General features: G+C 67.5%; 2 protein-coding genes across 3 annotated transcripts in view; both read right to left on the bottom strand.

The window, feature by feature from the left end:
* Nucleotides 1–454, bottom strand: part of THRAP3 (thyroid hormone receptor associated protein 3) — a 29,105-nt gene extending 28,651 nt beyond the window's left edge. Inside the window, exon 1 of one of the 2 annotated variants that reach the window (XM_031043256.2) lies at nt 358–454. The gene's annotated coding sequence lies outside the window, so the exon portion shown is untranslated. Of the gene's footprint in view, nt 1–347 lie in introns of both variants that reach the window. The other variant, XM_031043257.2, reaches the window with a different exon arrangement.
* A 274-nt stretch (nt 455–728) lies between these two features.
* Nucleotides 729–9,948, bottom strand: MAP7D1 (MAP7 domain containing 1). Its single transcript, XM_034069410.1, has 17 exons — nt 9,864–9,948; nt 9,001–9,339; nt 8,852–8,920; nt 7,751–7,914; nt 7,117–7,231; nt 5,278–5,388; nt 3,918–4,040; nt 3,679–3,821; nt 3,423–3,553; nt 3,077–3,336; nt 2,840–3,005; nt 2,624–2,771; nt 2,036–2,140; nt 1,878–1,931; nt 1,722–1,779; nt 1,512–1,629; nt 729–1,438 (listed from the first exon to the last, which is right to left on the bottom strand). The coding sequence occupies exons 1-17, from the start codon at nt 9,946–9,948 to the stop codon at nt 1,150–1,152; spliced, it is 2,478 nt and encodes an 825-aa protein (XP_033925301.1). The 3' UTR covers nt 729–1,149.
* Nucleotides 9,949–15,944: the final 5,996 nt, after the last annotated feature.

Below are 15,944 nucleotides of genomic sequence, written 5' to 3' on the forward strand. Positions count from 1 at the left end.
GCGGGGGTGAGGCCCCGGGCCAGGCCGCGGTGCGAGGCCCGGCCAGGCCTCAAGGCCGAGCCGAGGGCGGCGCCGCGATCCAGCCTCGCCCGGGGGGTGGGGGGGGCCGCGGGGCCGCGCCCGGCACATGGCGGCCGCCGGGGCACGGAGGGGCAGGGTGGGCAGCGCTGAGGCCCGGGAGGGGACGGGGGGGAGCGAACCGGGGGTGGGTGTGAGGGGCGGCCGCGGAGGGCGCTCGGTGAGGGGCAGGAGAAGGGAAGAGCCCGGCGGGGGAGGGAGGTGACCGGACGGGACCGGAGGTGACCGGACGGGACCGGAGGGAACCGGACGGGACGGGCTGGGCCTACCCGTACTCACCGGGCCCGCTCCGCCCGCGGCCTCCTCAGCAGCCAGGCGCCTACCACCTCCCTCTCACGCACTTCCGCTTCGCGCTCGCCCGCCGCCCGCCCTCGAGGCTGCCGGGAGTTGTAGTCCGGTGAGTGCGCGGCTCCCATTGGCTAGCAGAGCAGCTGGACTACAACTCCCAGCGGGCACAGCGCACGGGGTACGTCACTGCTCGCTCCGCCCCTCACGCCACGCTGAGGCGGAAAATGGCGGCGGCGCCGGTACCGGTACCGGAGGCTGCTCCTCTCCCCCCCCCCGCCCGGTCCCCGGTCCCTGCCCCGCCATGGGGGGGGTTCACCGGCCCCACCGTGACCCGGCCCCCCCGAGCACACAGCGAGGCACGGTGAGGGCAATGTCCGCTTTATTGTTGGCACAGGGTGTCCGGATGCATAACACTGTCACAACGGCACGGGGAGCTCCGGGGGCGCATGCGCGGGGCCGGGCTGCGCACCCCAAACCCCCCTGCCCCACGCAGGACCGGACCGGGCCCCCGTGTATGGCCGAGCTCTATTTACAGTATTCACATACATTGTACCCAGCAAGTTAAATAACTACATTATTACAGCACACGTCTGGGGCGGCTCCGGTGGGGGGGGGGGGGGTCTGATAAGGTGCATATGTAGAAAATGAACCAAAACTGCAATAAGAACAAAGAACAAGGAGAGGAACCCGGTGTCCCCGCAGCACCGGCACCCACAGCACGGCAGCGGCAGCAGTGGGGCCTTCCGACAGCAGGTACGGGTCCGGTGGGGCCACATCCTGGGGTCACAGCACCTCTGCGGGCAAGGGGAGGTGTGGAGCTTGGGGTGGCCGCAGCACAGCCCCAGCCCCACACACTGCCCATGTCTCACCTGTGACCTGCGGGGGCTTGACCACGGCCTGCTTGAGGAAGGGCTCCTTGTCACCGAAGGGGATGATGCTGCCGGGGCTGCTGCTGTGCTGGAGCTCCAGCAGCTCCTTGGAGCCCTCCGGGCCCGAGAAGCCGTTCTCGTGCTTGCCGGGCTGCACACCGTTCACCAGCGAGGCCGGGGATGCCAGCTCCTTGGCTGGGGAGCTGTGGGGCAGGGGGGCTGCGGTCAGCCAGGACCCTGCTGCCCCCCGGTCCCCATAGCCCATCCGGTGCTCACCTTGGCTGCAGCCCTTCACCCACCAGGGCCTTCAGCCCCCCCGGTGTCCCTGCGCTCGGTGTCTCCATCTCGGGGAGCTCCTCCTGCTTTGACATGGGTCCCACGTGCTTCTCCCGGCCTGGGGATGCCGTCAAAGCCCCCACTCAGCCATGGCCCTGGCCAGGAGCAGGCACCCCAAAGGGCAGCAGGGTGTGGGAAGGGGCCACGCACCTGGGACATCGTCCTGCTCCGCTGCTTTGCCATTCACCACCTTCTTGTCCTCCTTCTTCTGCAGGGAGAGAAGAACCATGAGGGGCAGTGGTTGCTTGGGGGCTCCATAGAGCCCCCATGTCCTGACGTGCATCCAGACAAGGGACGAGCACAAACCTTGGCATCTGCAGCATCGGACTTGCGCGTCCTCTTCATGATCTCCTCCAGGCGCTGTGGGGCAGAGAGCGGCTCATGCACAGCCCTCACCGGCCAGATCCTCCTGGGCACCAGGCAGGACCCTGCAGGGAAGCCCCTGCTGTGTCCACAGCCCTCACCTTCTTCCTCTCCAGCCGCTCCTGCTCCTCACGCTGGAAGTGCTTTTCACGCTCCAGCCGCTGCCGCTCGGCCTCTTCGCGTGCTTTGGCCTCGGCCTCTTCCCTCTGTGGCACAGCAGGGTGGCAGGGATGGATCAGACATGGGATGGGGCAGGGACAATGGGGACACAGTGCCCAGGCAGCTCAGCACAGCCCTGCCCCGTGTCCCATTCCTCCACCTGGGGTGTTAAGGTAAGGATGCCTCACACTAGACCCAAGGCTCTGACCTTGAGCACTGCCAGGGATGGAGCATTCACCACTTCTCTGGGCACCCTGTGCCTCACCCTCACAATAAAGAATTTCTTCCTTATCCCCAACCTGAACTTCCCCTGTTTCAGTTCCATCCCCCCTTGTCCTGTCCCTGCAGCCCCTGATGCACAGCCCCTCTCCAGCATCCTTGCAGCCCCTTCAGACCCTGGAAGCTGCTCTGAGGTCTCCATGCAGAACAGCCGCAGCTTCCTCAGCCTGGCTCCGTACAGGAGCTGCTCCAGCCCTGAGCATCCCTCCCTGCCTTCATCCCAACCCCACCTCCCCATCCCCATCCCGCACCTGTCTCTGCAGCCGCTCCGTCTCCTCCCGCTCCGCCCGTGCTCTGTCCTGTGCCTCCCGCTCCTCCTGCTCCTCCCGCTGCCGCGCCAGGGCCTCCGTGCGTGCCCGTTCCTCCTGCTCCCGCTGCTCCCGCTCCTGCTGCAGCCGCCTGCGGGGACGGGTCCATCACCATGGCATGGGGGGCACAGGGGGCACGGGGTCTGGGGCAGCACCCACCTCTGCTGCTCCTCCTGCAGCCGCTGCTCCCGCTCCCGCTGCTCCCGCGCCTGCCGCCGCTTCTCCGCCAGCAGCCGCGCAGCCTCCTCCCGGTCCGTGGTGCCGGCAGGGGCTCTGCCAGGGGGGGGCCCTGGTGTGGGGCTGGGGGCTGCAGGGGCCGGGGGGGCTGTGGGGGGCACACAGCATCAGCGCTGCCCCTGCTGCCCCCCCCCAGCCCCACTTCCCCCCGGTACCCACCTGCTGCTGGCTCTGCGGGAGCCTTGGGGGGCTCGGGGGGGGGCGGAGGGGCCGGGCCCCGCTCCTCCTCCTTCCTGTCCCGCACCTTGGCCTGGCTCTCCTGCTCCCCCCGCTCCTCCCGGGGCCTGGCCCGCACCTTGGGAGAGGAGTGGGTGCTGCGGGGCAGGGGCGGCTTGTGGGGAGAGCCCAGGGCCGGGCTGGGCGATGCCGGACGGGTTCTGGGGGTGGCAGGGGATGAGGGACGGTTCTTGGGGCCAGGGCTGCAAACAGAGCAGGAGATGGTGTTAGCAGGGCTGGGGCTGCCCCCATGGCAGCGGGTGAAGGGCTGGTGGTGCTGGGCCCCTACCTGCTGTCGGCAGCGGGCAGCAGCCGGGGCTGTGCTGGCAGTGTCTGCCGCTTCTTGAGGCTGCGCTCGCGGGACAGGGCACTGCGCTCCTTGGCGTTCTCCCGATCCTTCTCCTTCTTCTCCTTCTTCTTCTGCTCCGGTTGGACAGAGACAGTGACAGCAACAGCATCAGCACCGGTGCCAGCCCAGCCCGGACCCAAGGCTGTGCCCACGGCCACGGTGGCACCGGGAGCACATGGCAGGGGATGGCACTCACCGGCGAGGCCTCAGTCCTGCGGCGCGGTGTCACGTCGGGGCTGGCCGTGGTGCCCTTCCGCCTGTCCCAGCAGCGGTGCTGCAGGCGGTGGTTGTGGCAGGGGCTGAGGGGGCTGGCAGAGGCCGAGCGGGGGCACACGGGCACTGGGGGCAGGAGAACCCATCCCATCAGGACACAGCCACACGGCACCGGCTCTGCCGTCACCAGGCTGCCTTGTCCAGGACCCCCATGGTACTCACCCTGCTCCTTGCCGTTCCCGGCCAGCATCACTGCACTGCGGCTGCGTGCCAGGAAGGACAGCGTGGGGGTCATGAGCCGGTCCACGATGCTGCTCTCCCACGGGCTGAGCTGCAGGCTCCGGTCTGGGGGAGGACAGGAGCCATGAGCAGAGCTCTGAGCCCACAGCACCGGCACAGCCATGCGAGGGGCAGCCATGCGGTTACAGCAATGCCAGGGCTCATGCACAGCCCCGCAGTGCCCGAAGCTCTGGCTGCACAGGACATGGGGCCATGCGGGCGCAGGGGTACGGGGGTGCCTGAGCACCCATGGCACGGCGCAGCAGTGTGACAATGGTGTCCCCATGCCCCACGGTCACCACAGCCACCATGCACCCACAGCGAGCGGTACCCATAGGGTACAACCCCACTGAGAGCAGCCCCTCCACTCTGACCCTGTCCTTGCTGCCGTGTCCCTTCCTGTGCCCCCAGCCTGGTGTGATCCAGCCCCCAGCACACCCTCACCCCAAGGGAGCTGTGCCGAAGCCACCAAACACGCCGCAGGAGCCAGGCCCGGCTCATGGCACCCAAGGAACAGTGGTCCCCAGCCACACTGCTGGCCCAGCAGGACACATCCACTGCCCATCACCAGCACCAAACACCCCACATTGACAACACCCCACATTGACAACACCCCTCTGCTCCTTTCCACCGGGGCCCCCACTTAGGGGTCCAGGAGGGGAGAACAGAGCCATGGGTGCAGTGGGCCAGGACACCGGGTCCGGCACCAGCCCAAGGAGCTGCTGCTGTCACCCGTGCGGTGCTGACAGCCCCTGGTGCCTGTCCCTGGGCTGAGCCCCCAGCACAGGGACACTGGGAGCCGCCTGCGTCACCAGCGCCCGCAGCCGTGTCAGCTGCTCGGGCTATTTATAACCACCCATCACCAGGCAACTCCAACACACAACAGCCGTGCCGGTGCCGGACGCATCCCTCCGGTGCCAACGTCAGCCCCAGCAGCTCGCAAGGGCCACAACAACCTCACAACACCCGGCACAGCATCGCACCCAGCGCCTGTTGGGGACAGGCGACACGGTGGCACCAGCCCCAAGGGTGACCCTGTGCAGCTGCACCTGCACCCACCAGAGCTGCCCTAGGGCAGGGAGCCACAGCTCCCATCCCGTCCTGGCGCCCTATGGGGCTGCCAACACCTCCTCCTCCTCCTCATCCTCACAGCCTGAACACAGCCTCAAGGAGCCTCCTGCAAACACCAAACGGCTTCTCCTATCTCCATGGGCACCATGCTGCAAGGCAGGGCCTGGGGATGGGGGTCCCTGGCCTCGGGGGTCCCCAGCGCTGCGCTGGGGCGAACACAAAGGGCTCTTACTTCTACTGGGAGAGTTCCAGAGGGTGGCGGAGGATTTGGAGAGCCGCTTGTTGATTATAGAGTCCACGTGTTTGGGGAGGTTTACAGCGGACACCGAGCACCGGCTCGCACCTGGAGAAGGGAAAAGACACAAGGGCATTAAGGTCCCGGGGCTGGGGCTGAGCCCCCCACATGCAGCATGCACGGCTGTGCCGGGGCACTGGGGCAAGGAGGATGCAGCACAGAGTGGGACCGGGAGATGCTGGTGTCCAGGAACACGGCACATGGCACTGGCATCCCGCATGGCGCGGTGCCCGAGCGAGCCCTGGGGGGTCATGCTGGGATCATGCAGGATCGCATCCTTTGGGAGCCAGGGGGCTTCTGAGCCCTGCTAAAAGGGTGACCCCAATAGCATCATGGGCACTGGGAGGCCAAGGAGCTCGGCATCACCGGGTGAGCGGGTTGAGGGCAGCAGGTCCGGACGCACAGAGGACAACACTGACCCTGGTGCTGGGTCACTATGGCAGTGCCAGGAGGGTGCTGGTGGCCAGCACCACCTGCACTGGGCTCCTCTGCAACTGGTGCAGGCGGCAGCAGGACCCTGGTGAGGGACAGCACTGGAGCAGGTCCCAGGGAGAGGAGGCAGGGGAAGGTGTCCCCTTGCTGGACCGTGCCAGGTGCTGCACCATGGACACACAGGACTGTCCCAGAGTGTGCCACAGCCGGACACACGGCACCAGGACACACAGACCAGGCAGGCGCAACCAGAACACAGCACCTGTACACTCAGCTTGGCCAGGCACAGCCAGGCACGCAACACCTGTACACACGTGGTGCCCGTACACACAGCTGGGCACGCAACACCTGTACACACATGGTGCTGGTACACACAGCTGGGCACGCAACACCTGTACACACGTGGTGCCAGTACACACAGCTGGGCACACAATGCCTGTATATATGTGGCTCTGGTACATACAGCCCAGCACACAATGCCTGTACACACTGTACATGGATGGTGCTGGTACGTACAGCCAGACACATGACGCCTGTATAGATGTGGTACTGGTACATACAGCAGGCCACACAACATCTGTACACATGTGATGCCAGTACACACAACCTGGCACACAACACCTGTAAACACTGTACACATGTGGTGCCAGTACACACAACCTGGCCAGGCAGGCACAGCCGGGGCTGCCACAGCAGCCCCATGGCACACGTGGGGCAGATCCTGCTCCCCTCTATGCCTTGCACACACCAGGCAGTGCCAGCACCCGCCTGCATGTCCCTGTCCCCTCCGGCGGTCAATGGACAAAGGAGACCTCCACGTGCCCAACCATGGTGCTGAACCCCAGGGGGTGTCCCCAAGACACCCCCAGAAGGGCTGAGTGTCAGCTGTGGGGCACGGCTGAGCCTCCAGCACCCACCTCAGGGCATGGCACAGCCACACTCAGGCACAACATTGCCATGGGCACCCCTGCCCAGCCAGGGAACAAGGGCACAGACCCCAGTGAGAGATGGCAACAGCCTCGCACAGCTCCACAGCCCATGCCCCCCTCCTCCGGCTGCTGCAGACCCAGGAGCACGGCCTCAGCACCCCATAGGCAGCAGGGCTGGCCCCAAGCACAGCCCCTCACACAGCACAGCCTGCAGCTCACCCAGCCCTGGCAGAGCAGGGAAGAGCCAAGGGATACCAAGGGTCCCCACCAGGCTCTGGCACAGCCCAGGCTGACAGCAGCATGGGGCTGAGCTGGGGTTTGGGGTCTCACCCTCCTTGCACAGAGCACAGCAGAGCCATGCCCAGCCGGCACAGAGCCGCGGGGCTCTGGTGCCCGCAGCCAGCCTGGCACTCACCATCCTTGTGTGCCGGAGAACCATGGTGCAGGGCTCCAGCCCAGGACCACCGCTGCTGCCGGATCTCTGCCCACGTCTTCTTGGCTGACCTCTGGATCGCTGCCTCGTAGCGCTCCTGCCCAAGGAGAAGGACAGGATGAGGCCAAGGGCTTGGAGCATGGGGCTGGCACTGGATGGGGCCTCCTGCCAGGAGGCTGCCGCAGTGATGGGATGCTTGGAGAGGATGTGGAAGTGATGCCTGGCCCAGCCAGGGCATATATGCTCAAGGAGCTGGGTACCACAGAGGCTCTGCACCATAAAGGATGCACAGAGGATGGGCACAGTGGGAAGCTGTGCCCAAGGAGCTGGGTACCACTGAGGCTCTGCACCATACAGGATGCACAGAGGATGGGCACACTGGGAAGCTGTGCTCAAGGAGATGGGTACCATGGAGGCTCTGCACCATAAAGGATGCACAGAGGATGGGCACAGTGGGAAGCTGTGCCCAAGGAGCTGGGTACCATGGAGGCTCTGCACCATAAAGGATGCACAGAGGATGGGCACAGTGGGAAGCCCCCAAAGTGGCTGCTGGAGCCCCAGGGTCACCCCATGGAGCTCATCCCCATCCCCACCACCCCCAGTTCCCCATCCCCACCTTGTTCTTCTCCAGCTTCTGCCTCTGCCTCTCCTCCAGCACCGCTCGGCGCTTCTCTGCCTTCAGGCGCTGCTCCTCCAGCCGCTTGCGCCGCTCCTCCAGCTGCTTCTCCCGCAGCAGCCTGGCCTTCTCCTCCTTCTCCAGCCACAGCACCCGCTTGGCCGCTGCAGGATGGGGCCGCGGCGGTGTGGTTATGGCAGAGCCGCAGCCGCGCTGAGCCCCGCACCGGGCACCGGTGCCCATGCTGCAGCGTGGGGCTGAGCGCTGCCTGCGGCCGGAGCATGTGGGGCCGGCGAGGGAGGGCTTTGGGCAAGGACAAAAGGGAGGCCGGGAGCCGAGGAGGGAACAATGGGGGAATGAGGGTGGAAAGAGCGCGGGGATGAGGAGGCCCCATGTGCTGCGCAGGGGCCGGCACCCTGAGCTGCTGCTGCCTGCATGCAGTGGAGCTGGGCTGGGGGGACACGCACGGATCGGGGGGCACCCATGGACTCAGGGGCACCCATGGACCCGGGGGCACCCATGGACTCAGGGGCACCCATGGACCCAGGGCACCCATGGACACAGGGCACCCATGGACTCAGGGGCACCCATGGACCCGGGGCACCCATGGACCCAGGGCACCCATAGACTCAGGGCACCCATGGACTCAGGGCACCCATGGACTCAGGGGCACCCATGGACCCAGGGCACCCATGGACTCAGGGCACCCATGGACTCAGGGCACCCATGGACTCAGGGGCACCCATGGACCTGGGGGCACCCATGGACTCAGGGGCATCCATGGACCCAGGGGCACCCACAGACTCAGGGGCACCCATAGACTCAGGGGCACCCATGGACCCAGGGGCACCCATGGACTCAGGGGCACCCATGGACTCAGGGGCACCCATGGACCCGGGGGCACCCATGGACCCAGGGCACCATGGGGAGCAGCAGCAGCACAGCGATGTGCTGGGGGTGCAGAGCTGCCGAGCTCAGCTCATTGCAGTTAATGGGATTGCCCATGACCCAGCAAAGCTCCTTAGCTCTTGCCATCCTCTGCGTCCCCTTTCCCCCCCGGCACACACCAGGATGTGCCAGCCCTGCTCCCCAGCCCCATACCCAGGTACTTGGCTCGCTCCTCGCGCCGCTCCTTCGCCTGCTTGTGCCTCGCCTGTGCTTTCTGTGCATCTGCAGTGGGGACACAGCATCAGAGCGGTGCCCATGTGGTGCCAGCATCACCACAGCCCCCCCGACCCCCCAGCACCCACCTTGCTTGGGCCTGGCGCTGGCGGAACTCGCTGGCGAGGCTGCAGCCGCGGTGGGGCGGTCGCTCCGGGGGGGGGCATCCTTTGAGGACCCGGCTGTGCCACACACGGGGGGCTTGGCATCGGGGGGGGGCCCTGCACCGGCAGCTGGGGCTGGGGGTTTGCTCCCGTGGGGCAGGGTCTCTGCTGGGCAAGGGGCAGCAGCAGCAGTGTGGATGGGGACGGGGGGGGATGCCTCTGCTTTGGGGTGCTCTGTCAGGGGCTGGGGGGGCCCGGGCAGGGATGTGGGGGGGGCACTGACTGCAGGGCTGGGGGGGCCGGGCTGTCCTGATGGCGTGGTGGCTGCAGGGGGGGGGTCACACTGCGGGGGGGAGCTCCCAGAGGGGGGTGTCCCGGTGTGGGGACCGATGGGGTGCTGGGGGGGGGTCAGGGCTGCAGGGATGGGCTCTTCCGAAGGGGTGATGGTTGTGGGGATGGGAGACGGGGGCTGTGCCGAGGGGACGGGCAGGCCATGCTGCGGGGGGGGGGGGCTTTCCATGCAGGGCACCCCCAGGCGAGGCGGGGGGGGGGATGCTGTCTCCCATCGGGGATGGTGGCTTCCCTGGAACACAGCAGAGCAAATAGTCAATGGCAGAGCCTGGGGCAGCCCTGTGCCCCCCACAGCCCCACACACAAAGCTGCCCCCCGGTCCCCACCACAGCCCCGGTTTTGGGGGGCACCCCCACCGGGTGCCAGGCACCGGATGCACAATGCACAGAGGCACCGGCTGGTGCTGCACCAGGCACCGCTGCCACAAAGCTGCCCTTCATCCCATGCCAGCTGCCATTGTGGCCGCACACAGTGGGGACATGGGGCTGGGGACCCACGGACACCATCACCGGCCCCGAGGATGCGGCACCGCTTCCGCCGGCGCTGGCCCCACGGATGGAGCAGGATGGGTGCGGGCTCCATGCCCTGACGTCACCACAGCCCATGTCCCCCCGCGCTGCACCACGGCCAGGCCCATGTGCAGCCATGAACTCATGGCCCAGGAATGCACTCGAGGACACGGCCGGTGCAGAACAGTCCCCTCCTCATGTGGGGCTCACTCTGTGCCATGGGGCAGGTGGGGGGCACACCAAGGGTCGCTCCCCATCGCCGCCAGCGCATGGGGATGCCAAGAACTGGGGACCACTGCAAGCACTGATGCTAGGGATGGAGACCCGGTGCCAACCGCCCTGCAGTGCCACAGCGCTGCCCTCTGCAAGCATGGATGCACCGTGACCAGCAGTGGTGATCCCCTGACCCCCATCAACCCCCTAACCCTAACCCTAACCTTCAAGCAGGTGCCAAGATCCCAGCCCCACACCCCACAGTCATTCCTGCAGGGAATGATGCCCAATCCACTCCAGGGCCATAGGCACCGGCTCCAGCGCCATGGGCAGCACCGGCTCCAGCGCCGTGGGCAGCACCGGCCCCGCTCCGGTGGCGTGCGGTGACACCGGTGACCCCAGGGCGGTATCACCCTGGGGCTGGGCCGTGTTTGCAGAGCTCTCCACAGTCATCAGCGAGGGGCAAAGTGTGGGCTCTGCAAACAGGGGCCGGCGCCACTCCTCACCCCACTGCAGCAGCCCCAAGCACCGCCAGCCCCGCTCCGTGCCATAGGCATGGCTGCACCCCAGCTCCCGTGGCCACAGCACCCACAGCAGTATCCCCCTGCCCATGGAGGGGCTGGGGTCCTGCTGCAGCCCCATAGCACACTGTGGGGCTGGTGCCTGCAGGGCTCACCCTCCCCAGGCTCTGCAGGGGACTCACCCAGCCCCGGCCCCCCCCGCAGACCCCGGCAGCCTTCCGGGTATTTTGTGCTGCAGGAAGCCAGCCCATCCCCTGGCCCCGATCCTGCACATCCCATATTCCCATCGCTGCACCCCACACATCCCCATTGCTGCACCCCCCATATCCCCATTGCTGCACCCCCCACACCCCCATCGCTGCACCCCCCACATCCCCAATGCTGCACCCCCCACATCCCCATCACTGCACCCCCCACATCCCCATCTCTGCACCCCACACATCCCCATCGCTGCACCCCACACATCCCCATCGCTGCACCCCCCACATCCCCATCTCTGCACCCCACACATCCCCATCGCTGCACCCCACACATCCCCATCGCTGCACCCCCCACATCCCCATCTCTGCACCCCACACATCCCCATCGCTGCACCCCACACATCCCCATCGCTGCACCCCCCACATGCCCATCACTGCACCCCACAACGCAGACATCAGCTCATGTGCCTGAGGAGGTCCCAGAGCTGCAGTTAGGGGCTCCCCTGCCCCGATCAGCACCCACAGGACAGGGGCTTGGCAGGCACCAGCTCCAAGGACAATACCCGTGGTGGTACCACACGTGTCCCAGCTGGAAGAGGTGACCCTCTGGGTGCTGCCCATGGGGATGAAGCACCAACGCCAGGCTGGTGTCCCTGAGCACATGGACATGTCTCTGGAGCCCTGGATGTGTAGGGAGCGATGCCAGGGGATGGAGGGAGCCTCTGGCCACCCTGCACCATGGGGCACACACAGAGCCCTGGGCAGGATCCATGGCCAGGGCAGGGCTGCCTGCACAGGCTGGGGCCAGCCCTGCTCCATCTGTCCCTGTCGCTGCTCCAGCACAGCAGCTGCCCTGAAACCCAACGCTGCCTGCGCCCGGCGGCGCGGGTGTCCCCTATCCCCGACCATGGCATTCCATAGGGATTAGCTCCCGGCCCCCCAGACGTGCAGGCACAGCCCCCCTGCAGCCCCCAGCCCGGGGGAGCCTGCGCAGCACTGGTCCCACTGCTGGCACTGGAACCGGCCATGGGGCTGCCCCTCGACGCCTGTCACCCAGCACATCCCAGCCCACCCCATGGCTCCCTGTGGCACCCACCGAGCACCACCAGCACCTCCAGCCCGGCACTGCCCCATGGCCGGCACATGGCTGAGGATGCTCAACCAGGCAGAGGCAAATCCCTGGTGCTGTGAAGCGAGAGCACATCGAGGCCCTGCAGGCTGCTCTGACCGGATACCCATCCACAGCGCATCCCCGCAGGGCACTTCCCATGAGGACAAGGGGGGCACCCTCCTGCTTTAACCTCAGCTCCCCCCATCCACAGTAACCTCAGGTCCCTGCTCTGTGGCACGACTGGGGCTGCTCTACGTGCGGTACCTGCCCTGGGATGTGGGCATCGGATGGGGCCCATCGTTACCCCATGAGGAGAGGAGAGAGGGGCTGGTGGGTGCAGTGGGGCCACTGCAAAGCCACCCACTGGGGCACTGTGCCCAGCCCACCCTGGCCATGGCACATGTCCTGTGATGCCCAGGGACAAGACCCCGAGGGGAACCACAGCCTTCAGACCCACCACAGGCTCTGCAGGGCTGCTCCCCACAGCCCATGGTGCACACTGGGGCTCTTCCCAGTGCTGTCCATGATCCCACCTCACCATGTCTCAGATGTGCTTCAGAGCTGAGCCCTACCTGGTCCCACCCAGCTCCCGGGATTCCCGAGCACTGCAGCACCTGGATGACAGGGATAGTGAGCAAGCATCCCTGGCACATCCCCAGCACGTCCCCAGCACGTCCAGGCCTTGGCTCACATGCATGGGCAGGGAACCATGGGCAATGCTCCGAGCAAGCACCAGCAGCCAGCACCACAGGGGTGCCCAGTGCCACCCTGGCACCACCAACAGCAATGACCCCCCCCTTCCCCATGGAGGGGGTCCTGTGGGGGTGCTGCCCACGGCCACCCACACCCTGGCCCCGGGCAGCATGAGTGCTGTGTCCTGAGGCTGAGCTCAGGCTCAGAGCCAGAAAGCAGCCGGGGCACGTCAGGCATCACCCCATGGTGCTCCATGCACTGCCCTCAGCTCCAGGGGCAAACATGGGCAGGGCAGGAGGGGCACAGCCGGGTGCCCACAGTGGGTACCAGCCGGAGGAAGGGGCATGATGCGGCATTGCCTGCCCGGCTGGGGCCACGCTGCCTTCGCACCCGCTCCTGGCAGCACTGGTTTGGCCTGGGGCTGCACCCACTGCTCCAGGCAGCACTGCATGGAGGTCCCAGACCCATTCCAGTGCCCGCGCCCTGCCAAGGGCACATGGAGGCAGCCCTGGGGGAACCGTGCCAGCCTCCAGGCCGTGGCAGCAGCCACCAAGCTCATGTGGCACAGCCCCGCGCCAGCAGCTATGTGCCAAGCCAGGGAGCAGCAAGGGGAACTTGGGAGATGGGATCTCGTGGCCAGAGCCCAGCCAGAGCTGGGGGGTTTCCAGGGTTTAAAATACACACGGAGGGAAGGGCTGGGGCTGCACCCCAGCACCCGCACAGCCCAGAGCGAGGGCAGCACCTGCCCCTCATCCATCTGGGCAGCACCGGTGCCACAAGAGGTGTCCTCGTCCTTGGGGCGACCTGTGTGGAGCTCCCAAAACCCTGTCTGCCAGCATCACACTGGGCAACAGAAACCTGGCCCCAAGGCAGGCCATGGGGCAAGCTCAGGTCCTGAGCCTCACAACTGGATGCAGGCACCTACCAAGGCTGTGGTGTCCTACCAGCTCTGTGGTGCCCGTCCCTGCTCGGAGCCCTGCGACAAGCAGGAGCTGTGCTAACTATTTTGGACAGGCACCACGGGACTGTCACATCCCTGCTCCCTCCGCACATCGCATCACGTTGCTCTGATGGCTCCACAGCAGCAGCTCTGCTGGCATCCCTGTGCTGCCGGAGCTCCGGAGCCGCCTGCTCCCAAACACAGGAGCTGGCTGGCACCCAGCTCACCCTGCACCCTCCCTCTCCGCTGTGCAGGAGGGAATGGGGCTGGAGACACCACGGGAAACATGGATCAAGGGCAAACCTGCTCCCTGTTTTGGTCCTCACCCCCGTGCCCGTCCGCAGGGCAGCATCCCAGCCAAGCAGCTCCATGGGGCCACACTCTGCTCCTGCCCCAACAACGCCACCAGCTGCCCCACACCACTGTGGGTCCCAGTCAGTGGAGATAAACCCCATCCCTGCTGGCAGTCAGGATACGGCACGCTGGGGAGTATGGGGGCTCCAGTCCATGCTGGGAAGCAGGACAGGAGCAGCCTGGCCTACCCGACCATGCAGGCTGCCCAAACGAGAAGGATCAGGGCAGGTCCCTGGAGCGGGATGTGGTTCATGCACATCCCGGCACCATCCTCTCATGGTGGAGCAGCCGAGGTACCAGGGAACCAACCCACGGGGCAAGCAGCGGCATGAAGGGGGCTGCCAGGCCGGGGGCTGCGGGGGGCACACACACAATGAGTGCGGCCGCTTCGGTCGGATAAAGGGCGAGCGGCGCTCGGCATCGCTGGGGGCCCGCAGAGACCCCTCCGCGGCTGCGGGGGCCCGGGCGGCCATGGGCGATGAATCACAGCGCGGCGGAGGGGACCGGCAACGAGGGGGAAGGGAACTGCCTCTCCTCTTCCTCCATCGCTGGGAAGCGGCTCCACCGCCGAGCTCTGCTTAGTCACAGCCCAGAGCGAGCGGCCCAGTGGGACCAAAGAGCGCTTGGCTGGAGCCCTGCAGCGGGGAAGAGCCAAAGCAAACCCCAGCCCCGCTTTGCCGAGCCGAGGGCCGGGGCTGGAGTTCATCCCGGGGCAGCGCCGGGACTGGATGGCCCGGGACATGCCCATAGTGGGGGGGAGCGCAGGCAAGTGGGGCGCAAAAGCGGAACCCCTCAACCCACCAACCCCTCCGCTCGCACAAGGGGTGACCCCAGCGCGGACCCCGGGCCACCAACACCCCACAACACGAGCGCCGCAAGCGGGGCTGCGAGCCCGGCAGCGCAGGGAGCAGCGGGGCCCTGCCCGCAGGGACCCCCGGCAGAGCGGCTCGGGGCTGGGGGCGCTCAGGACCAGGCCGGCATCGCCCTCCGGTTGGCGAGGACGAGCCTGAGCCCGAGCCCGAGCACGGGCAGGCGCCGCCGCCCCGGTTCCCCCCCCCCTCCATGGCGGGGCCGCGCCCCGGAGGGCTCCCCAAGGGCAGCTCCCCCGACGGGGCCGGGGTCGGCGCCGCTGCGGCCCCCCCAAGATGGAGGGGCCGTGCTCGGGCTTTGTCCCTCCCGGGAGGCCGCCCCCGGCCCCCGCTCGGCTCCGAGGGCGGCCCCACCGCATCCCCGGCCGGATCCCGTCCCCACCGCTCCCCCTCGGCCGCATCCCCCGGCTCGGGCAGGGCCCCTGCTCCCCCCGGTGCCGAGCCCGGAGCCGGTGCCGGTGCCCCCCTCGGAGCTTACCCTGGGCCTGGGGCTGCGGCTGCGGCTCCCGCCCGGCGCCGCTCCTCTCCATGGCGTGGCGGGGAGGCGCAGGGGGCCGAGCCGAGCCGAGCCGAGCCGCTCCCCCCGACCCGCCGGGGGAGGACGCTCCGCGCTCCCCGCCCCGGCCCCGCGGCCCCGGCCTGGGGGGAGCGGCCGAGCAGGGGATGCTGATGCTCTGCCCCTGCCCCTGCCCCTGCCTCTGCCCTGCCCACAGCACGGCCCCGGCCCCGCTCTCAGCCACCCTCCCGCAGCCAGGACCCCGCGCCCGTCACCCCGGCCTCAGGCCTGCCCGCAGCATCCCCCCCATTCCTCTGCCTCTCGCCCATGCCCGGCCCCTCCTCTCCCAAATGTTGGGGCTTGCACCCACCCTCCCCACCGCTCGCATTTCACGGTGCTCCCTCCCATCATCTGTAAGCATCTGCCCTGCAGCAGACACCCCCATACCCCTGCATCCCGGTCACTGCCAGCACCACAGTGCACAGCCAGTGCCACTCGGATCACCCCGATTTCCAGGCACCCCAAAGAAGCATTGATTCCCCATCCCTGATCCCCACCTTGGCTGCTTGTGAGGCCTTTGAGCTTCTTCCCCAGCACCCACCCGTCACACGTGAGCTTTGCTCACTGCCAGCAGCCACCCCCCTCCCAGGGTGAGGGTTTCACCCCACACAT

Source organism: Melopsittacus undulatus, chromosome 14 (genome assembly GCF_012275295.1).
Source record: "Melopsittacus undulatus isolate bMelUnd1 chromosome 14, bMelUnd1.mat.Z, whole genome shotgun sequence".
Lineage (NCBI taxonomy): Eukaryota > Metazoa > Chordata > Aves > Psittaciformes > Psittaculidae > Melopsittacus > Melopsittacus undulatus.